Below are 23,023 nucleotides of genomic sequence, written 5' to 3'. Positions count from 1 at the left end.
GACAACAGTCTGCCACACGACCTCATCCCCTTACAGATAGTATGGGTGTCATAACGTTCATATAATTTTGAAGTGTGTGTCCTCCGATATTGTTGCACTCTCCTCTCCTAGCAGGCCGCAGTCAGCTTGGCCAGTGGCCAAGGGTGTCTGGTTCCCCCACCCCAAAAGTATAGAATGTTCCCTCTCTCATTTACAGCTTGAAAGCTTTTCTTTCCCTAGCGAGGGAAGCTGAGGTCCGGCTTTTCACTGCTTCTTGATGAAACCGCCTTAAAGATGCAGATGATATTGCTTCAGGGTCGCATCTGGCCAACAGGCTGCATTTGGGCCAGCTGAGCTCATGGGGTCAGAGACAAGACTTTGCAACAGGAAGCTGCCTTAGACAGAGTCAAGCCATTGCGCCATGTAGCTCAGTGTAGCTGACAAGCTCTAGGTCTCCCAGGATTTGGGGCAGGAATCTTTTTCCACTATCAGGGGAAGCCTTGGACCTTCTGCTTCGGGAAGTGGACACCCTACCGCTGAGCTATGTGCCACCAAGTGAAACTGAAGCACTGCCTAGGACAGATAACTCAGTCCCAGGGCCGAGCTAGAAAAATCTGGAAAGTTGCATTTGGCCGCTGGGCCTGAGGTGCCTCACCCCTCCTCTTAATTCTTTCTCCCAAGCCACTGCTAAATACCAGGGGTGGCAGTATAACGGTACCCACCAAAAGAGTCACACCAAGACACTGGGTTTATAAATAGCATTAAATAACCTGGCGGAGTTTTTATTATTTCAAAACGGAAAAAAATAACCCCAGATCCCCAACAATAGTTATTAAGATCAAACACACTGTTCTATACAAAACGAATATAAAACCCAACCTCATGACCCCTGGGGACTTGCCCCGGGGCCAGTTAAGGCTTTTGCTGCTATCCTCCTTGATTTATAATTTAATTAAATTATTAACTATCAGAGTCCCTGTGGTTGAGGGAAAGGGCTATCACTGACAAAACTGGGGAGTTGTTTGGGGGGGGGGATTCCCTCTGGTTCTACAGAGGTTTTAAATATAATTCACCCCCTCCAGGGGGAAACTTAGTGTGTATCAGCCTCGGTATGGGCATAGCTCATGTTGCTCAACTACAACTCCCATCAGCCCCAGCAAGCATGGCCAATGGCCAGAGATGATGGAAATTGCAGTTCAACAGCATCTGGAGGGCCCATTGTTCCCTACCCCTGTTGTAAGGGCTGGTGCTTCTGGCACGGCAATGTGCAGAATGAGTTTCTTGTTCCCCTTTGCTGCCTCTTGGCCCACGTGCTTCTACTCCTCAGGGAGGGGAGAGACAATGAGAAGACCCTGGCTTGGCATCCTTTCGCTCTCAGAGCTGGTGGAGTCCCATTGTTTCCCACCTCTGCCCTACTTCACTGCTGCAACCACTAACCTCTGCTCTCATTTTAGAAGAATTGAACGTCAGCGGGATGATAGCCAACTGACTTTTACTCAGAGTAGCCCCACTGAAACTGGTGGACCTAAGCTAGTCCGAACCATTGATTTCATTAGACAGGCATTGGATGCAAACTTCTCTCTCCCTGCCACCTGCTTTCCCTCACTTTTTTTTCCAGGTTGGGAAAAATAATTCCCTTTTAATGGCCTCCTCATGCTAAGCTGCTGCTTATTCCCTTGCCACTCACTCGGCAGTGCCTCCTAGCCCATAATGTTAGGGCCGTCAGCTCCCCTCGCAACCTGTGATAATTGGGAACCAGCCCAGACACAACATTATTTTCTGGGCTGAGGGGAGGAAATCCTTCGAGTGGCCTCTTCTGCAGGCCACAACAGTGAGAGGCACAAAGGCCTGGTCCCTTTGCAACTCCCTCAGCACGACAGAAGAAGGGAGGTCTAACTGAGGTCGGCCTACTGTGAGGAAAAAGCCCCAGAGCCTGACCACTTCGGGAAGGCTTTTCCCCCAAACCAAGGCCTGTAATTTCTCTGGTGCCTTGTCATTGCCGCAAGAAAAAGGAGAAAGGCACGTGCTGCCAAAAAAATAAGAGAGGCTCGCCTGTCCTGGCCGAAGAGTCTGTCCAAAGCCAGAGACAGCTGTGGGGTGGGCCAAAAAAAAAAGCCCATTTGAGAGCAGAGAGTGGGGGAAGGAGGAGGCGCTAAGAGGCTGAGGTAGACGCCGCTGATTCGAGCACATTTTCTGGCTCCCCCAGAAAAAACGTGTGGTGTAAACTTGCCAAGTTTTGGTGAGGCTGAGGAACATTGCTGCCTCCTTTGTTCTGCTTAAAAAAAAAAAAAAAACCCAAACCCCAGCAGCAGCAACAACAAATATATATATATATATATAAACCCTCCCCACAATTAATACTCTTTATGCATCCAGAGTAGTGAATAAATAAAAAGGATAATAAATACAGTACACGAGCGGACAGGAATAAAAAAAACTGAGGGAACAAGCACAATGGAGAATAGGCCCGTTGACGGCCTGGGCTAAGCCAGATGTTGCTTTTGCAGAATTGATGCCTGTTCCCTTCAGTCAGCTCCGTTGCTTCTCCCTGTCGCTCATCTCCCCCCCCCCCGCCCCCAAAACCACAAAAATACAGCAAGGGGCTTTTTTTCATTTCCCCACCCTGGATTCCATTTTGAAGCCTGTCTGACCATCGCCCTATAACTTAGCAGATCCCTCGCAGGGAGGAGGAAACGGCTTGGCTTGACAACCCCACACTTGAGGTCAAACCTTTTCAGGCATCCAAGGCCTTAAACCTCGGGGTGCTTTCCCCTTCCCCCCACAACTTGGTTTGTGTCCTGAGTCTTCAAATGTCCAGGCAGAGCCAAGAAAGAGAGTCCGCAACACGCTGCAGAAGGTCCTGGACGGTCCCTGAGCCATTAAGCAAACCTAGCACCAGCTTTTGCTGCTTAGGGTCTCTTGTTTGTGGGGTCAGCGGGGAAGGTCTGGTGCAGTTTGGTCATCTTCGGGAAAGCGACATTAAGAAGACGTGCCTTTTGAGCCCCCTCCCCACGCAGACGCCTGCCTCCATTGTGGGTTGCAGGGGCCAGAGCAAGTCAGGAGGCCTGGCCAGGAACCACCTCTCCGCGAAAGGTGCGCATGTCTATTTGCGGCCTCGCCGGTTCCTTAGGACCTCCAAGATGCGAGCCTTCTGCTTCAGCCACTGGCTCGACAACCTCTTTGGAGCCTTGGGGACGAAGAAGGTGTACTTGAGGCGCGGGGTCTTCTGGTCGGTCACCACCAAGGCTTGCAAGGTGAGCGGTTCTTTCAGGGGCCCACGCCCCACGATCGTCTCCATGGCCTTGGTGGCCCCGCTGTAGCGCATGTTCACTCCGCCTGGCAGGTGGACGTCCTGCTCGGAAGGTGCCAGGATGTAGTTGCCGTTGAGGGCGTAAGTGCCGTCCTGCCGGCGGAGAGCCAGGTAGATCCCGTCGCTGGAGGACGATGGGCCACTGCTCTGGCGGATCAGGATGTTGGTGGCTCCCGCCGGGATGCTGACCACGTCATTGTAACCGTACCTGATTGGGCGGAAGGATGAGAAAGATCAGGGATCAGCTGGGATGGAGAGCGGAAAAAGGCCTGCCTCTGAGGGGCAGGGTGGCCAGGTCTCCACAAGACTCAGAGCTCATTCACACTTCTGTTTTCCTTGCCACTTTCCTCCCCAGGAAAACTTGCATTTTAGCGCTGAATCAGAACAAAGGGCAATTCGGTTTTCCTGCGGATTGCTGTTCTGATTTCGCGCAGAAGAACAAGTTTTCTTGGTCCGAGAAAGGCCAGGTCTTAGGGCTGGATGGGATTGGAGTGAGAGGTCCCGCCCTTTCCACATTATTTATTTGTTTCAACACTTTGTATACTGCTTAATCCCAGTCATACAGGAACTGTGTACCCATGGACATGATTCATTGCAGACAGCAGTCCATGGTCTTCTAGGAATCAGGGGCTCTTAAAAATCGCCCAGTTCTGTTGGAATTAATTTATGTACTTACGTGCATGCAGGGGAAGCCACTTTATAGCCTTCCCTTCAAAATGCATGGAAGTTCTTACACCTTTTTGTTAGGAATGGGAACAGGATGGTTTTATAATTGGAGCAAATCATGTAAGTATGAATATATATGTATTTGTATCCAGTGCTCTTTTTCTTTAAAAAAATGTTTACGGGTACTCTCATTTTGACTCAAGAAAATAACCATTTTATAGTTCAAATCAGGGAAAATAAATACAGTAAATGGACAATAGTACAAAGATTCACAAAATGTTTAGGGCTATGCGTATCCCTGCATCCCCCCACCCCCGAAAAAAAGCACTGTTTGTATCCTTCTAAGTTATACTCAGAGCCCGGTGTCAACTCCATTCATTTCAATGGATCTGCTCCAAGTAGGCATACTCTTGGATACATCCTGAAATTCATAAATGCAAGAACTATTCATCATTTATATCTGGGCTCTTGAATTAGGGTTTCTATGGATACTTTTGGCGTAGGCCTATATTTAACTGTTGAAGTAATGGCATCAGCAAGGTCTCAACTATCTGTAAAGAAATGCTTGGGGTTGGGAAGGAGGGAAACACATTGTGCATTCCTAATGTCTTAGCGCCACACAAAGCAGCGCCTGCAAAAGAAATGTCACTCACTGAGGGTTGGTGAAAGAGCCATAGATCTTGGTGCATCCAGAGTTGTCCCCTCCGCACACCATGCATTTGTCAAACTTCTTCTTCGAGCCGATGACACGATCGCAGCCAGCATGGACGCAACGCCCCTGGACGCAGACTGAGGTGGAGTCGGGGGAGCAGGGTGTTCCATCAGCCACCTAGAACCAAGCAAGAGTCAGTTTGCTGCCCCAAGGGCTTATGGGAAAATCACTTTACTCTTCGGTCCTCTACTTCCTTCCCCACGACACCTTCCAGATTCCCCATCTCCCGCCTACACACTCTTAGATAGCTGTCCATTGCTTTGCATTTTGTTTCCGAAAGCCTTGTTCTCTTAAGTGTAAAATAACCTCAGGGTGTCCTGAGGGACGGGAGGCCCACGTTGCCATGGTAACACTTACCTTCGGTTCCAGGACATAGTAGTAGCCCAGGGCATGAGATTGGCAGGTCAACTTGCACTGGTCACGCTCAGCCACACCGCTGTAGCGGGGCACCCAGTCCATGGGGGCAGGGTAGTCCTTAAACATGTCCGTGCGGTGATTGTAGACAGCACACTGCTGTTCCCGGTAGGTCAGAGCTGGAGGGGAATTAACACACAGGGGTTAAGACCTGCAACTAGGGCTGGGTGACAAGGATAAAATGGCCCCAGGTGCATTTTGGGTGTGAAATGGGCATCAACATTCATATTAAACCTCTTGACGATTGCTTCCGTCTCACGTTTTCTCTTCCATATTAGACAATTAAGCAAGACCCCTGTGTGCCACTTGGAATAATGGTCACAGTTAGCACACAGGAACATAGGAAGCTGCCTTATGTGGAGTCAGACAATTGGTCCCTCTTGCTCACTATTGCCTGCACTCGCTGGCAGTTGGCTAGCTATGGTTTCAGACAGTAAGAAGCACAAGCGAGGAAGCACCAGGGCAGGCTGTGGGAATCAGGTCCACCTGAGAAACGTTGTTGGAAAGCGGCGGAAATGATCTTACCATTCCCATCGGGGCAATTCTGGACGTTGCAGGAGCGGTACTGGGTGCGCTTCCCCTCGCAGTACTTGCCACCATTGCGTGGGACAGGCTTGTTGCACTCACGGGTGGAGTACTGTACTCCCCCTCCACAGCTGCGGGAGCAGTCGCCCCACGGGCCCCAACGTCCCCAGCCGCCGTGGGTGGGAATCTGCAAAAAAGGAGAAAAGGGAAGAGAGAGTGAAAAAGTGCTTTGTGTGACACAATTGATAGGTCATACGGTGTTTTCAAATGTACAAAGCACTTCACAAGCACTATGGTAGGGACAGGTGAATCTGTCAGTATCTGTTTCTCCTTTTTCTAAACTTAAGTTCAGTTCCTACATTTCCACATCAGTTTACGTGCTTTGTGTGTGCCTCTTGTGTTCTTGGGTTTCCAAGGCTTGCATCCACTGTAGTGCCAAGCAATTCGATCCACTAGCGTAAGAATTGGTGCTTGTGTAGAAGATCTTCTCCCCTCCTTCTCCTGTGCACCCCTTAAATCTGTCCTGATGCTCCCCTCAGGAGCAGATTTGGGAGGTCATGGTGTCCATTCAGGGGAGGAGGAGAAGAGGGAAAGCACCATTATGCAAGCACAATTCCCTGTGCTAACAGAAGAAGTGCATTCAATACCATACAATGCGTCCTCCCCAGCTTTAAAAGTGAGCGCTGTGTCCTTTAGGTCTACCCTGGGAATGCAGAGATACCGCTGGCGGGTCTACTCACATTGTACGCCTTCAAGTCGACTTTGCTGATGCACTGGCCACTCATGCAACTCTTGCCTTCGCCGCAAGGTGTCCCATCGGCCCAGGGGAAGTATTTCGTCTGGCACATGTATTGCCCGTTGATCTGCCCTGTGCACCACAGTGAGGAACAAGGGGGACGCATGCTGGGGCAGTGGCGCGAGTCGGGCCCAAAGCTCAGCTGGCACTGCTGGTCCACGTCGTAATCACTGCCGGGGAAGGCAGCTGGGAGGTGCAGGGGTTCGCGTGGTTTGTCTAAGAGGCAGCGACCTGCAAGGAAAGGGATGAGGAAGGGGGAACCAGAAGATTGGTTAATTCTAGGCCTAGGAATAAGCAGATCTGTCAATTTTGAGTATACAGTTCTGCAAAACAATGTTCCCTAATAAAAAAGCACTTTGGTATGCCCTATTCACCAGTACTGCATATGCATTTTATGTTTCTTTGCACATCACTTGGCTGGACAACAGCATTACAACGTTTAGAGATGTGTGAATTTCAAAAAATGGCTGCTTTCTGTCTTTGCATTGTTTTGGTTCTCCTTTCAATGCAAACTGAAGTGAATTACTCCCCCTTCTCCCTAGGTGCTTAAGTTGTCACATGAGGCCAGGATGGTGAGGAAGGAAGCTCGACCACCGGGGCTGAAAAGATCCAACTGAACAGTCAAGGAATGTGCAGATCGGAATGCGAAGTCTTACCGTGGTCGTTGTCTAGGAAGTCAGTGATGAAGCGGGCACTGCACGGGGACCACATCTCTTCAGGGTCCACGGGGGACATGATGGAGGCCATCATGTGGCGTGAGTTTGAGTGGCGGTTCAGTTCTCTGCAGTGCTTGTCATCGTCATGGAGCATGTTGAAGACATGGCCTATACAAGGGGGAAAGGAGAGAGAGAGAGAGAGAGAGAGAGAGAGAGAGAGAGAAAGAAAGAAAGAAAGAAAGAAAGAAAGAAAGAAAGAAAGAAAGAAAGAAAGAAAAGAAAAGAAACAAAAAAAATCAGCTCCAGCTCCCCATAAACTTGTGAAGCTGCAGGATATTTTGCATTAATTACTCGGCCATTCAAGAACAGAATCTGCATCCGAGAGTCGAGGCAGAGCATAGCCCTGATGGTTAATAGTCATTGATACATTATCCTTCATGAAACTCATATTGCTGACTAGGCAAGCCTAGGCTTGCACTCCAAACCTCTGTCTTTCTTGGGAATAGACTACCTGGCTTTCCGACAGGGGTGGATCCATAGGAATGCCCCCCAAAATGGCTGGTTGAGTGCAAGGTGCCAGTCCCCACTTACCAAGCTCATGTGCTGCGGTGAAAGCAGACTGGAGCCCGTCGTCCTCCACGATGGAGCAGCTGCGTTCTGGGTCACACACAGTGCCCACGTCCGCCATGCCGAGAGTGCCACAGCTAGAGCGCCCGCAGAGATCCTGCCAGGGAAAGACAAATGCATATTATCAAGGCCACCAATGCACAGTGTGGCAGAAACAGCCACTGAAGGAGCCTCCAAGGTGGCACTGGCCACATGTGAGATGGCACCCTCTGCAGGACTCAGCAGGCAGTGTCTACAGTATCTTTCTGGAGGAGAAGGCACCCACTGGCTGCCAAATCAGCTCTCTCTGCAAGTCTGTAGGAGGAGAGATGGTCAGACACTTGCATTCAGACCAAGCTAGAACTGATAGAATCACAGAGCTGTAGGGCTGGAAGGTTCTAGTTAGCTATGATTCCCTGCAACACAGGAATCATAGCCAACCTCCAGTGAACAATAGTTTGTAGGTAAAGTAAAGGGACCCCTGACTGTTAAGTCCAGTCGAGGACAACTCTGGGGTTGCGGCACTCATCTCGCTTTACTGGCCAAGGGAGCTGCCGTTTGTCCGCAGACAGCTTCCAGGTCATGTGGCCAGCATGACTAAGCTGCTTCTGGCGAACCAGAGCAACACATGGAAACACCATTTACCTTCCCGCCGGAGTGGTACCTATTTATCTACTTGCACTTTGACATGCTTTTGAACTGCTAGGTTGGCAGGAGCAGGGACCGAGCAACGGGAGCTCATCCCGTTGCGGGGATTCGAACCGCCGACCTTCTGATCCGTAAGCCCTTGGCTCTGTGCTTTAGACCACAGCGCCACCTGTAGCTTCTAGTAGCTTCTTAAAATGTCCCCCCCCTTCTTCTAATTTTCTTTTTGTTGGCATCTATCTATATCTGTCTATCTCTCTATCATCTATCTATCTATCTATCTATCTATCTATCTATCTATCTATATCTATCTATCTATCTATCTATCTATCATCTATCTATATCTATCTATCTATCTATCTATCTATCTATCTATCTATCTATATCTATCTATCTATCATCTATCTATCTATCTATCTATCTATCTATCTATCTATCTATCTATCTATCTATCTATCTATCATCTATCTATCTATCTATATCTATCTATCTATCTATCATCTATCTATCTATCTAGCTATCTATCTATCTATCTATCTATCTATCTATCTATCTTTCATCTATCATCTATCTATCTATTGATCTATCTATCATCTGTCCTTGGGGTTTTTTTGTGAGCTTCATGGCTGAATAGGGAATTTGAACCCAGAACTTCCTGGTCCTAATCTTATCTACCCTCTGGCTCTCAACTAGCTACTTATTGCAAATACCCCTTAAGCCTCTGGGGGCTCTCTTTCACCCAAAGGAAACCAAACCTGTATTTTGCTGCAATCCCTGGAACATTTCGCAGATTAGGAAAGTAAGAAGCCTATCGCTAAATGCCAATGTGACCAATTTGCAGAATTTATGCAGAATTTAGCCACTTTCCTTGGTGCAGAATTTTAGTTCTGCGAGTTCTCTGCGCAGCATATAGGGGGATACATGGCAGCAGTTCACTTACCTCTCTAGTGAAGAGAATGGCCGTGTCGAAATGCTCAGGATCCTCGTCACTCTCCTTGTTGAGGCCTTTCTGCCACGTGCAGAAATTCCGCAGCGTCTCGGCAGCGTTGGAAGACACCCGCAACCCGTCCTCGGATTGTCCAATCACAACCAGCCTGGTCACCACCAAGTTGACTGGATTCTTCAGGCTGGGGTGTCGGAAGAACTTGGCGGCCGCTGCCATGATGGTGAGGAGGTAACGCTTGAGGCCTGCGCCGTGGAAATGCGCCATCTCTTCATCAGCCACCACCAGAGTCTCCACATAGCGTGGGATGGAAGCAAACCGCTGCAGGGAGCAGAAGGGATGAAGAGAGGTGAGTTGGAAGGAGGGCAAGTGAACCTCATTCTCACACACCATATGGGGGAGCAAGCATTGCCCTAAGTGCCTAGGCAGGGACAGAACACTGGGTGGGGATACATGAAATGACAGATCCATCAATTTAATTAATGTTATCTGCTATATATTTTGAGAAGCTGTTTGTTGTCTATGCATTTGGACACCTCTTACGATACCCCAAGTTTTTGCATGGCAGTTCCTGAAATTGAGGAGCAGGTATTTGTCTTATCTTTGAAAACATTTGGATGCCATTTTGAATCAAGATGGCAGACCGTTCTGTTCAAAACTGCACATATTTTAACCGATTTTTTTGTGGCAGTTCCTGAGGTTGAGGAGCAGCTTTTTGTCTGCCTTTGGATACAGTTGGACACCATTTTGAATCAAGATGGCAGAATGAACCTTTCAAAACTACGCTGATTTTAAGCACTGATTTCAAGACTGCGCTGGTTTTTCTGTTTCTTAGAATTCCTGAGCAGCGTCAGGTACAAGTCTGCTAGCCAGTTATATTTGAAGAAGGATTGTAGTTTGAATGCAGGAACTTCCATGCTGTTTCATGTTAGAAGTACACTACAGAAAACCTAATTTTCAGCCTGGGGGCTGCATTTCCTCCAGAGTGATCTTCCAGGGGCCACATACCAGGGCTGGGTGCAGGCAGATGTAGAAGTGGGTGAAGCAATGGTAGGTTCCATTCCAGCCATGCAAAATGCAGGAACATAGGGAGCTGTCTTGTACTGAGTCAGACCATTTGTCCATCTATCTCGGTATTGTCTACACTGATTGGCAGTTGCTCTCCAGGGTCCTGTATCTGGAGATGCTGGGGATTGAACCAGTGACCTTCTGCAAGCAAAGCAGTCGTTCTACCTCTAAGCTATTGCACTTCTGCAAGGGCTTCTACACACAGAAAGAGATTTCTCCATCTTCCTTCCAGCCAAGAAGTATTATCACATTTCAAGGACACATTCAGCCAGCCAAAAGCACTTGAGGATATGGTTTGTGAGATGGGCTGCGGCCTGTGGAGAGACCCAAGGGCCACATTTGCCCCCTGGTATTATATTCCCCAACCCTGCCACAGAAAGTGATGGGAAAGACTCTTCTCTGCCTGAGATTCTTGAGAGCTGCTGCCAGTCGGTGTGGACAATACTGGGCTAGACTAGGCTGCTTACTAGATTCCTGTTAATAATAGGCAGGGCAGGGAACACTTTTAAAAAACAACCTTTTAAAATCAAATAGATTTTATTGAAACGATTGCATGCAAAGGATGTGTGGCAAGTTAAATATCTGACACCAAAAAGGATTTAGGGCTTGGGGAATTTGAAACTAAGCAGTTTTGGTGGGGAAACAGTTCTTTAGCTGGAGATGGTCAGGGAGCTTAGGCGACAAGGCCCAACAGTTTTGACGGATGGATTAATCAACCCCGGGCTTCTGTTGATTAATCTGTCAGGCCCCATTTGAGCAAATAAACAACATATGTGCCTGAATGCCTTGATGTCTCCAGCCAGGCAGCGTGGAAGAAGATGAGTAGCGGAGAGCTTGTGGGGTAGCTTTCTTGACTGGCTGCTGGACAAAATTCCTGAGGGAGGGAAGGAGGGAGACTTTGAGGGCCGTCTCTGCTGTTGGCTCAGAGCCTCAAGCCTCGACTCCTTCGGTGCAGCAGGAGACCAGGCACCAGTGCCTGCCTTCCGCTAAGTAGGAGGCGAGGTCTCTTGGGGCCTGTGCGGTGCTGAGACATCTCCGCCACCGTGTGAGGTCAGAGCTTGCCACGGCTTTGCTGCATTACATGCGTCAGGAAGACCCAGAGGTGAAGGGTTGGGGTGACAAAATACGAACGAGTTTGATGTCAGATTTGATGGGGACAGACTTTCACTGGTGCTCAAAAGCTTGTGCTAGTTGCTCTTGCTCTGTCAGGGTCAGGTTCAAGGTTCTGGTATTCATTGCCAAGGCTTAATTGGTGACAACTTGAGCCAAGGATACCTCATTCCTTATATCCCTGCCCAGTCATAGAGGTATTTGGGGTAGTCACTTTCAGAGCCCCCCCCCCTTCTCTCAGTGGCACAGTGTTATACACCACCCCAATCTCCAAGAGTGGTGTGAGATTCCAGGGGTTCCAGGCGCTTACCCAGGGTTATTGCTTCCTCTGGGAAGATTGAGGCACAGTGGAGTCTAGTGCTTTTAAGAAATATATCACTTATAATATAAATGGCTCTTTACCACTAGGAGCTGTGTGTTCAGTATTGAGGACCCAGTTTTATGGAACTCCCTTCCAGCTGAGGCCAGACTTTTATTCTAGCAGGCATTTCAAAGGAATTCTGATTTTATAGCTTTAACTCGTTTTTATTGTGCCGAGGTTCTGGAACAAATGCTTAGAGACTATTGTAATTAAGTGGTCTGTAAATGATTGAAATAAATAATAAAACACTACCTCTGCTTCATGGAGCGGGTTGTTGAAAACTCAGGACTTGCTTGTGGGCTTCCCAGAGAGGCATCTGGTTGGCCACTGTGAGAACAGGATGGCAAATAGATGGGCCTCTGGCCTGATCCAGCAGAGCTTTTCTTATGCTCTCTGCCACATTCTTTTTGCGATCTGAAAGCTCTCTCCGGCTCTCTCCTAAACTTTAAACTTGTGCTTGCTTACTCAGCGGTACGGAGGAAGAGCAATTCTGCACATGCCTAGAGGAGCTCTCCTCTTGCTTCAAGGGCTGGTGTGTATCATCCACTGTTCAAATCACAGGGCGATGGGAGGTGGGATGGCTCTCACTGAAATCCATAACCTTCCACCCTGACAATCCCAATGGGTCACCAGCCACAGCTATATATTACCTCCAGGACTAGAGGCGGGACCAAAGCAGGAGAGGGCCAGTGGGGTCGGCTTCCTCCTTTTTAGTCTCATTGTTGGCTTTGCAGAACTCAACAGGGAAGAGGATGGGTTCAAAACTAGAGTCACTTGACTCTGCCTGCCGCTGGCTGCGGCGCCACCTGCTGTTAGCCTCCTTCTCTTCTGCCCTGCTGGTCCCAATGGGCACCAGCCACTGCCAGGAGCCTCTCCCTTTCTCTTTGAAAGCGAACTTTCTTACAAGCATCCTGAACACCCAACAGTTGCTAGGCAGATTTCCATCCCGACAGTAGAGATGTGTTCAGGTTGGCTGGTGGCACTGAATGAGCTTAAGCTGGTGTGCAAAGGTAGAGCCTCAATCAGACTTAAGGGGCCAACTGTGCATTTCAAAAGAAAGAGGAAAACCACCCCCACCCCCACCCCCACCCCAAAAAAGAAAGAAGATGATGATGTAGATTTGCACACAAAAATGCACACGATAAATTATTTGCATAGCTGCCAACACGGGTTCTTGGTGACCATTGGGAATAGCAGGGCAGAAGGCAAGGAGGCCAACAGTAGGTGGCACCATAGCCAATCCCAGGGAGAGCCACCATCTCCAGCTAGGGCTGGGAGAAACCTTGGAGAGCCACTGGTAGCTGCTAAGCTAAATGGATCCGTCCTCTGACTTGGCATGAGGCAACTTCCTGCGTTCTTATGACAGGAGCCTTCAGTGTCCTCCTTTGCATTCAGCCTCCCTTCCTCTAACCACTGGCCTGCTTTCTCAAGACATCTTGGCAGCTGTTCCAAGATGGCACCCAGACCAGGGAGGCCATGGCTTGCATCTGCATGGAGCTGCTTTCTCTCCCCAGCCTCCCCGATGGCTTTCTACAGCTTTGCCAAGACTTTTCTTGTCTCTTTCCCAACCCCAACTGATGACACCTCACAGCCAGGGCAAAGAGCAGTCAGAGGAGGGGAGGGTTGTGGTGGGTGGTGGGTGCAAGTGTAGAATCGCTGTCTGGGGGCTGGGCGTTCCCTGCTTCACTCTGTTCCATTATTATCTCTCAGACTTGGCCCCAAGGAAGAATCTGAAGGATGCAGACACTGCAACCAGATCCCCCACCACCCGCTGCCACTGAGTGGGAGTGACAGAGATGTCATAATTAACATGCCTTTAGAAAATGTGACCCAAACAAAATAAAAACATGAAAAAGAAGACTTCTTTGTTAACAATGGGGCTGGGCAGAAACAGCGTGCTAGCTGCTGTATGGATAGTGATGGGCCAATCTGTCAGTTTCAACATCTCTCAATGTCTCATTTTTCCAACTTTACATACATTTGGCTTTCTGCATTTTCACATCAGTTTGCATATTTTTTCTGGTGGTGGCTGGGGAGGGAAGTCCTCATGAAAATTCATCAACACTTTAGTGTAAATCTCCCCTAATGTTCTTATCTCTGTATGCAGTTTTGCCTAGTATCTATGGTTCTTACTAACGACACTTTGCTGTGTCTGTGATCCTGCCAGGAATCAATATCTTTGATGGATTCACCAGGCCAGTGTTGTTGACAATGACAGCCTTCCCTAACCCCCTGTAGATGCTTTTGGACTACAGCTCCCCTCATGCCTGAGCAATAGCCATGCTGGCTGAGGCTGATGGGAGTTTAGTGTCCAGTGGCATTTGGAAGGCATGAGGTCGGGGAAGGTTGAACCACAATAAGGAAACAGGAACAATTCATAACTTGTCTGGCAAGACCAGGCGCCATTGGCTCAAGAGTCCCTGTACACAGCCAGTGTCAGGGATCAACCCCACTGGGCATTTACTGTGGCCCCACATCCCAAAAGGGGCCCTACTTTTGATACCCCAGAGCCTCCTGGCTCTGCTCCTCCTCCTCACCGTTGCCATCTGTTCACTTGCTTTCTCCAAGCTTGTCAGGAGAAGCAGCAACAGCTGTAAACACCTCTCTTGGGTCCAACTAAAGGGGCATTCAGACATGGAGTTTATTGCGGTAGTTTGCCTGGCTATAATGCAGGCGCTTCTGTTCTGGTTCCCAAAGTTCCTTTTCCACCGCATTGCCTGTTGCATTATGGAACAGTGGCTTTCATATTGGCATCTCATCATGCCGTACTAAATTTCATTCACACAAGTGGGCGTGGTGTGACCTGACTTATCACTGGACACATCGCCAGCCTTTAGGTGCATGCGTGCCTCTGTTCCCCCATGATTCGCCAATGGAAATGACAGAAACAAACTGTATGCCAGAATACCGCCCCAAATTCATGTGAATGTGGCATGATGCATGAAAACTGCGGAAAGTACAAAAACTGCGGAAAGTGCAAAAGCCCCACAATTTCCTGGGTTAACTGGGTTGCAAATGGATTTCCCACCCAGAAGCAATTAACACGGAAGTGAGCACCAAACCTCTGTTAGATACCTGATACTGCTAAGGGCTCCCAGGAAAATGGGGACATAGTGGGCAGTTGAGAACATTCCCACCGGGAACTTCCAAAGAACCTTTTGGGTGGGGAGAAGGGCCTTACCAAAATGGATGTAGAGGGACCCAGGTTCAATCGCGATGTCCTTCAGGTCAGGCTGTTCATATTCCATGCCTGAAACCCCGGAGAGCTACCACCGGCCATTGTGGACAACACTGAACTAGATGGACAAGTGGTCTGAGCCTGTATCATGCTGCTCCTTTTAACAGCAAGACAGAAATGCTAAAACAAGGACTCACAAGCCAGCACCAAGCGTAACATGGAACTAAATGGCGTGTGGTAAGTGTTTTTGGCAGCCACATCCCCCCATCCCAGCATGCTCCCGCTCTTACCTTTGCTCTCCTGGGAGATGCTTCTTCCTTGGGCAGTGGTTTGCCTGCAGGGGCTGTCATGCTCTCTGGCGCCTGGGACCCAACGCCGCACATTGGCCCGTCCGCTTTCTCTGGCATCTTCTTCCTCACCACGTGGGCGCCGGCTCCTCCTGCCGTGTTTGGGGCTCCCCCTTCCAGGGGCTGCACATGGTACTCGGTGCCACGGTACTGAAGCACCCCCAGCAGTGATGCCCCATCATAGTTGACCGCCACAATCGATTCCGGGTCAGAGTTCACTGTGCCGGTGAAGTAGGTCCCTTGCTCAGCCAAGCCGTCCACTGCTTGTCCTGACCTGCCCAAATACTGGACCGTCAAGCCCTCTGCGACGAAGCTGGGGTCTTTCTCTAAATTTAGGACCAGTTCTTCACCAAACACGCGAAGGCGGTAGGAGAGCCGCACATCCGAGCTGCCGCTGCTACCCAGGCCGTTGTCTAGCATGTCGCCCTCATCCCAACCCGCAGAATGGAATGTGGCATTGAGTCTCTCGGGGAAAATGATTTCTTCTTGATACTGACCGAAACGGGCCCGTTCGTCCACAGCGAGGACCAGGTGGCAGGACGTGATAAACCAAAGAAGAAACATTTGGAACTTCTTCTTTTTTTTGCTAAAAGCAGCCTTGCGGGGAGAAAGGGCAAAGCTTGGTGATCTTTGAGGGAGAAGATTCTTTTAAGGAAAAAGAGGAGCCCCTAAGATTAGCAAAAATAAAAACAAACACAAATCAACAACTCGGCTGATGCACACAAAGGATGTGAGCAGTCAATGGAGGCAATTGAGGTCGCTCCTTCTCTTCTATCTGTGGCTCACAGCACCTAAGCAAGGAGCATCATCCCCTCTCCTTTGGGTTTTGAAATCCACCTCCAGTCACCACCTCACACACCTCAGCATGAAGTCCCTCACTGCCTATTTAAATTTCTTAAAAATGGACCATCAAGAAGTCCCTTTTCCAGAACTGTGGGGTTTCTCTCTCTCTCTCTCTCTTTCCCCACCTCAATGCCAAGTCTTTTTGAGCTGTCTTCTTTTCAGCACACACACTTTTCTTTAAAACAAAAAACCCGGCAGCGATCTGGAAGCCTGTGCAACAGGACGGAGCTGAGGTTTTCCTTTCCTTTTGTTCCAAATTTTTAAAGAAATACAAATATATAAATATACCTCTCTCTTCAAAAAGGGGGCTTCCTTCCTTCTGAATAAAGGAGCTTGAATGAGAAGCCGGTGGAAGAGGGGGAAAAAGGAAAAGAAACCACAAGAAATCGATGTCAATTCCAGTTGGCGTTTTCTCTTTTCTTCGCGTCTGTCTAAGAATCCTTGGGAACTTTTTGAGTTTCAAAGAGCGCAAGAGAGAGAAAATGTGTGTATGTGATATATATATTTATATGTGTGTATTAATCTCTCCTCCTTTATTAAATTGCGCTATAGTTGCTCGTTCAAGCATCCAGCTCCTTTTAACAGCTGTTTTTGGCTTCTGCTGATTGGCTGAAGCAAGGTAATTTTTTTTTATAGCCTTCCTTGGCCCCCCCTCCAATTTTGCTGAAGTACAAAAGACGCAAGCAGGCAGTCGTTTGATGAGATCATAAATTACAACAGTTTGTATGTGGGTTTTTTTCCCTTTTTTCTTCCGTCCAAAGTAAGGGGGGGGGAGTGGGTTGCAGAAGGAAATGATGGTTCATCCATTGGCTAGAAGCCAATTTAAGGGTGGGAATTGCAGTTGTGACTCAACAGATTGCCAATTTCTGACACAGCTTTTTTCTTCATCTTTAAACACAGCGTCCGGACCTTTTCTTTTGTAGAATCCCTTTTGCTATCTCTGGCTGTGTACAGGATATTATTATTATTATTATTATTATTATTATTATTATTACAGATGTTGCTACAGTGAATGAAAGTATGCTGGCTGTTTCAGAGTTGAAATCACCCAAAACCCACAACTACTTTTAAGTGGAGGGTGGGAGCCTTCTCTGTTCTGACTGCTACTAGTCCACATGGTTTGAACCCCTGAATGCTTTTTAAAGTGTGGGAAATGGTATCATAGAAACTTCAGATCCTTTTTAAGGTACTTTCTTCAGGGCCCCCATCCCCAACTATTGGACATGACTGGCTGGGGCTGATGGGAGCTGGAGTTCAACAACACCTGGAGGGCCACACATTCCTCAACACCTGTCCTAATCCTAGAAACACTTACCTGGAAGTAAGTTCCATTGAGCTGTATGGGACTCATTTCCAAGTCAGTTCTCAAGCAAATGGCGGAGTCTTTGGCTGGCAAAATAAATATACAAGGAAGCAGGTGGAGGTTACAGGACATACCAAAAGTTAAGAAATGGATAGATAAAATCTGGGAAGAGTTTTGATGTCAAAACTGGTATTTTTCATAAGGACAACAGCAACAGCAAAATATATTGAGGAAAAACTGGTCCATCCATTAAGTAAAGTAATATTTTAACATTCCCAATCAAAAGCTGTTTTTATATTATATTGAATAATATTGGATGTCTATTAACAATAATAATCTACTAAGTATCAGCTACATACATGCACATGAAAGAGGCCAAGTTTAGGACAATGGAAGACAGAGATGCATTACGTGTATATTTATATATACTTATGTGTACATATACTTATGTGTACATATGGGACGCGGGTGGCGCTGTGGGTAAAACCACAGCGCCTAGGATTTGGCGATCGCATGGTCGGCGGTTCAAATCCCCACGGCGGGGAGTGCTCCCGTCGTTCGGTTCCAGTGCCTGCCAACCTAGCCGTTCGAAAGCACCCCCGGGTGCAAGTAGATAAATAGGGACCGCTTACCAGCAGGAAGGTAAATGGCGTTCCGTGTGCTGCGCTGGCTCGCCAGATGCAGCTTGTCACGCTGGCCACGTGACCCGGAAGTGTCTGCGGACAGCGCTGGCTCCCGGCCTATAGAGTGAGATGAGCGCACAACCCTAGAGTCTGTCAAGACTGGCCCATATGGGCAGGGGTACCTTTACCTTTACCTATATGTGTCCATATAAAATAGACAATACATATTACATGCGTGTCTATTTAAATATGTGCATACACACTTATAATAACAAAGTATAATGTATATATAATAATTATATAAAAAGCAATGTATATAAAATTATAAACACAGTTATTTTCTAGGCATTAGAAAGAACCGAAACAGGGAATAAACATTGCTGTTTGTGATCTTGATGGAGTAGAAAGCAATTAGGTTTGCATCCACATTTGTTTGTGCAGTAAGTATTCTCCCTTCTTCCTGTCTATCTGTTCTACATTTGGGAATACTGATGAATAAAAATCAAAAAGAGGGGGAAATATTTTACAAATACATTGGCAGGCAAGGACACCAGTAGCGCATCAACAAGATCAATGTAAACAGCCATTAATCTGGATTAACTCTTACCACAGCCTTCCACAAATCATTATAGGAAGTGTACTTCACCTCAAGACTTGAGAAGTCGCTCCTTGCCCTTTGATAGGAAATCAGTTTCCATTCCACAGGTTTTATTCCACTGGGAGTAAAAACAAGGGCAGCTGCTCTATTGGGGCAAATAGGGCCCTGCCCTACCAACCTCAGTCTGCCCTCAGCCAGCCATCTTCATTTAGTTTGATGTTTTATTATGCTTTCATATTTGTTGGATAATGCCCAGGGTGGCTGGCAAAGTATTATTATTATTATTATTATTATTATTATTATTATTACCATCATCATCACCAATCAAGGGGTGCCTTTGCTTGTGATTGGCTCTCTAGCTGAGCCTGTGATTCCCTACTTCTGGCTCCACCTATTGTTGATTTCCACCCTACTAGTCCCAATGGCCACAGGACACCATACATCAGTAATAATCATAAAATTGTATAGCTGGTCCAACCCCCTGAAATGCTGGCATCTTTTGCCCAACCTGGGGCTTGAACCCATAGCCCTGAGATTAAGAGTCTCATACTCTATCTCTACCAGCTGAGCTATCTACACTGAATAAGTAACACTTTGCCACCATTCATGATATCCCAAATAATTTGAGGCAGCACTTCCCTCTGCCCAACGGTAGAGCCAGGCCTGGCCAAGAACCCCTGTGCCCATCTGAGTAATCCCCGTAGCAAAATGGCAGGCCTCTGAGTTGGCCTCCAGGACAGTCAGCTTTGTATTTGTTCATGACTTCCCAGATGATTTTGCTATTCCTGATGATGATGGTGGTGATGATGGTGTCTTTGTACAAGATAAGTCTCTCACTCTTTTTTTTTTAATTATATTTTTATTGGTTTACAAATACAAAAAACAAAATTGTACATTTCAGCTTCTTAATTACATCTTAATTCCATTTTTGACTTCCCTCAATTTGTCTGAGCTTCCTTCATTTTATCACTTTTAACACATTCCTACCCCTTGTTATTAAAACTATTAGATTCAATTCATTATTTTTACTTATTGTTACATTTTCACATCACAGAGCTTCTTTAAAGATAAGTCTCTCACTCTTGAGGGAGTCAGACAAGGGCTGCCATTTTATGGCATCCTCCTTACCCTTCCCAGACCAAGAGAGTTCTTCTGAGAACATGTTGTCCAGCTTTCCCACAGTCCCTTGGGCCTCCTTTGGGAAAGCCAGGAGAGAGGCCAAGCAGAGCAAGACGTAGCAGGGGTTAAGGCCTTGGAAAACTCAGCGCTTTTGAAAGATGGGGGAAATCGGGCTTAGTTCCAGATAGAGAAATCTTTCTCGTGGCTTGGCAGCCGAGCACTACAATTATACTTTCCTTAGCCTGTGGGGGTGATCTCTCTCTCTCTCTCTCTCTTTCTCTCTATCTCTCCTTCCTTCCTTCCTTCCATAGAAGAAGGAGCTCTTTCTTCTATTGATTATGAATTTTAATGTGGTTTTTAAAAATTATATATAGACACCAACCACATTTGCACCATACACTGAAAGCACTATGATACCACTTCAAACGGTCATGGCTTCTCTCAAAGAATTCTGGGAGCTGAAGTTTGTGAAGGGTGCTAAGAGTTAGGAGACTTTCTTCCCCTCTCAGAGCTACAGTTTCCAGAGTTCCCTTAGAAGACAGATGAATTGTTAAACCACTCTGAGAATTATAGTGCATATCAAAAGAAATTGGCATTAAAATGCTGCTGGATATGTGACTTTAAAAAAAGAAAGAAAGCAAACTAATTCAGAAACCTGAAGATCTGAACTTCAGACTAGAAAGACTAGAAATGGAAAGAAAGCAAAACTGACAGATTTGTCGATCCCTACAGAGCACTTCTAACCATGTTATCAGCCATGCCTGCTCCCAACTAATCCTGGGAACTGTAGTTTGTTTAGGGTGCTAGGAATTGTAGCTCTGTGAGGGGTTTCTCCTAACAGCTCTCGGCAGCACTCCTAACAAACTACAATGGGGGGAAAGCCTTGGCTGTTAAAGTGGCGTTAAAGGGTGGTGCTTGAAATGCATGGTGTGGGTGTGATCTTTTCAAAAAAGAACAACTGACTTCTTGCGGTTTGGAAAGTAATAGGGGATGACTAAATGGACAACCTATATACTGTACACCCTGCAAGCAGATCAAAATGCATGCAGAACAAACGCTCATTGTCATATAACCAGCCCTGCAAACAAATCAGAACTAACACAGCTCAGTATAGATCAGACAGTCTAATGCTGGTATTCTGCAAACTTGGGCCCCCAGAAGTCATTTGTCTATGACTCCCATCACCCCTGACCCATTGGCTAAAGTGGCTACGGATGATGGGAGTTGTAGTCCAATAAAAATAGGGGGATTCAGGGTTGAAGAACATTGGTCTAAGCTCCACGTAAGCTTTCTGCAAGTCAGTCAGCACTGAATGTTCACTAAACAGGTCATCTGCAAGGACCCACGGTTTCAAAAATAAGAATGGATTCTTTGTTGTATTTTTATATAAAAACAAACAAACCAAGAGACCTATTTGGTATCTTGTCACAGTCTATACAATGTTATGACCACAATGAACAAATTATATCTGATTCTCTCACTCGCTTGCTTTTCCTCCCTCCCCTCTCTTATTTTTCTTTGTCCTCCTCTAACCCCATCTCTCAGCCTCTCTCTCTCTCTCTCTCTCTTTCTCTTGGATTCAGGTTTCCTTGGATCGACTCCCCTCCAGCTCCCTCAAAGTAGAAGGGGGAGATCCCTCTGGCTCACCAGGCCCTCTGCTGAAACCTAAGCGACCCTTTTATGAATAAACTCAGTTAAAAAACACCAATTATTTACCCCCGCCTCCTATAGCTGCTTTGTACATTCATCCCCCTCCTTTAACTGCCCGCCTCTTGTCTTTCTTTCCAACCTCCTAGCATTATTTTCATTCTTTCACCACGTTTATTCACCCTCTCTGTAGGTCCTGAATTTATGTTAGTGTGGTTTGTTCCATCTCTCCCCACTCCCCCTTTTCACATCTGTTCCACCCCCCTCCAACACACACACACACACACCGCCCCGTGTGCAGAAGCCTTTTGCGGCCAAAAATATACTCTCATCTTTTCCTTTTCTCTCCCAGTCCCTTCTTACACCTCCTCTCCTCCGCCAGCCTCCAAGCTCTGCAGCACTGAGCTGCAGGAGATGAAAAAGTCTGGAGCTCCAACCTGGAAATCTCCACAACTATTGTAGGTCAGGAGCAACAAAAACCCTGGGGGGAATTTTTAGCTACCCTGGCAAACCCATCACCTGGCAAAACAAACACGCATTTTCGCCCATTCTTAGTTCTTTCAAAGCGGCGACAAAATCTACCCTCATCCTCTGGTTCATTTTCTTGGCGGCCTGCCATCTCTACCACCTTGGCATCATGGAAATGGTAGAACTTAAAATGTACAAAGCAAGTTTGGGAAGGCTGCGGTTTCTTTCTCTGAATATCCCTCCCGCCTGCCTCTTCCTGAATCAAATGTTCCATCTCCTGATATCACGGTCCCAGCCCTTCTTCACACGGGGTCCAAATATCAAGGTGAGGAAACTAGGTCAGGTATTTTAAATTGCTTCCATTCATTACAGCTTTTCAAAAGGTATATGGGAAGCCATTTGCTGTGCTCCTCCGAGCTGGCCTGAGGGGTGGACAAGTGGCTGGGCTTTGTATTCCTCTGACTATCATTTGTAATAACTGTTTTTAATTTCTGAATTTTAAATTATTGTAACCTGTCTTGGGACCCTGCGGGGTAGGTAGTAATGATAGTGCTTCAGGGTAGGTAGTAATGATAGTGCTTCAGCAAGGAAGAACTACATACAGTGGTACCTTGGGTCACATACGCTTCAGGTTACATACGCTTCAGGTTACAGACTCCGCTAAGCCAGAAATAGTACCTTGGGTTAAGAACTTTGCTTCAGGATGAGAATAGAAATCGTGTGGCGGCAGCAGCGGGAAGCCCCATTAGCTAAAGTAGTGCTTCAGGTTAAGAACAGTTTCAGGTTAAGAATGGACCTCCGGAACAAATTAAGTACTTAACCCAAGGTACCACTGTACATTGAATATAATGCATTGGCTAAGTTTTGCATTACTGCAAGCCCACAATTTATGGACATTTAAGTTGTGTGCATTCAGATTTATGTGCTTGGCAAAATAAATAAATAATAAAAAAGCAGGCAGGTGTCCAGGAAAAAAAAAGACTTTGGCAAGGCCACTCACCATCAAACCCCATATGGTTTGACAATACACGACTTTGGCCTTAGGTGTGATTCCCGGAACATAATCCTCACATAAATTGCTGGTTTATGGGACATAGCTTGTGTTA

At 47.1% G+C, this 23,023-nt stretch overlaps 1 protein-coding gene across 3 annotated transcripts; it reads right to left on the bottom strand.

The window, feature by feature from the left end:
* Positions 1-727: 727 nt before the first annotated feature.
* On the bottom strand, positions 728-17,846 carry ADAMTS4 (ADAM metallopeptidase with thrombospondin type 1 motif 4). Of its 3 annotated transcripts, XM_083715640.1 has the most exons (11): positions 17,475-17,846; positions 16,448-17,103; positions 15,260-15,984; positions 9,250-9,573; positions 7,650-7,782; positions 7,059-7,226; positions 6,347-6,633; positions 5,607-5,793; positions 5,025-5,200; positions 4,609-4,784; positions 728-3,497 (listed from the first exon to the last, which is right to left on the bottom strand). In XM_083715640.1, the coding sequence occupies exons 3-11, from the start codon at positions 15,878-15,880 to the stop codon at positions 3,083-3,085; spliced, it is 2,487 nt and encodes an 828-aa protein (XP_083571766.1). In that variant the 5' UTR covers positions 15,881-15,984; positions 16,448-17,103; positions 17,475-17,846; the 3' UTR covers positions 728-3,082. The 3 variants fall into 3 exon arrangements, with proteins under 3 accessions (XP_083571766.1, XP_083571767.1, XP_083571765.1); XM_083715641.1 differs by lacking the exon at positions 16,448-17,103 and having other exon boundaries at positions 15,260-15,902; positions 17,469-17,846; XM_083715639.1 differs by having other exon boundaries at positions 15,260-17,103.
* Between the last annotated feature and the right edge of the window lie 5,177 nt (positions 17,847-23,023).

The sequence above is a fragment of the Podarcis gaigeae genome (assembly GCF_964106915.1).
Source record: "Podarcis gaigeae genome assembly, chromosome: 16".
Taxonomy (NCBI): domain Eukaryota; kingdom Metazoa; phylum Chordata; class Lepidosauria; order Squamata; family Lacertidae; genus Podarcis; species Podarcis gaigeae.
This window is presented reverse-complemented; position numbering and strand designations above follow the sequence as displayed.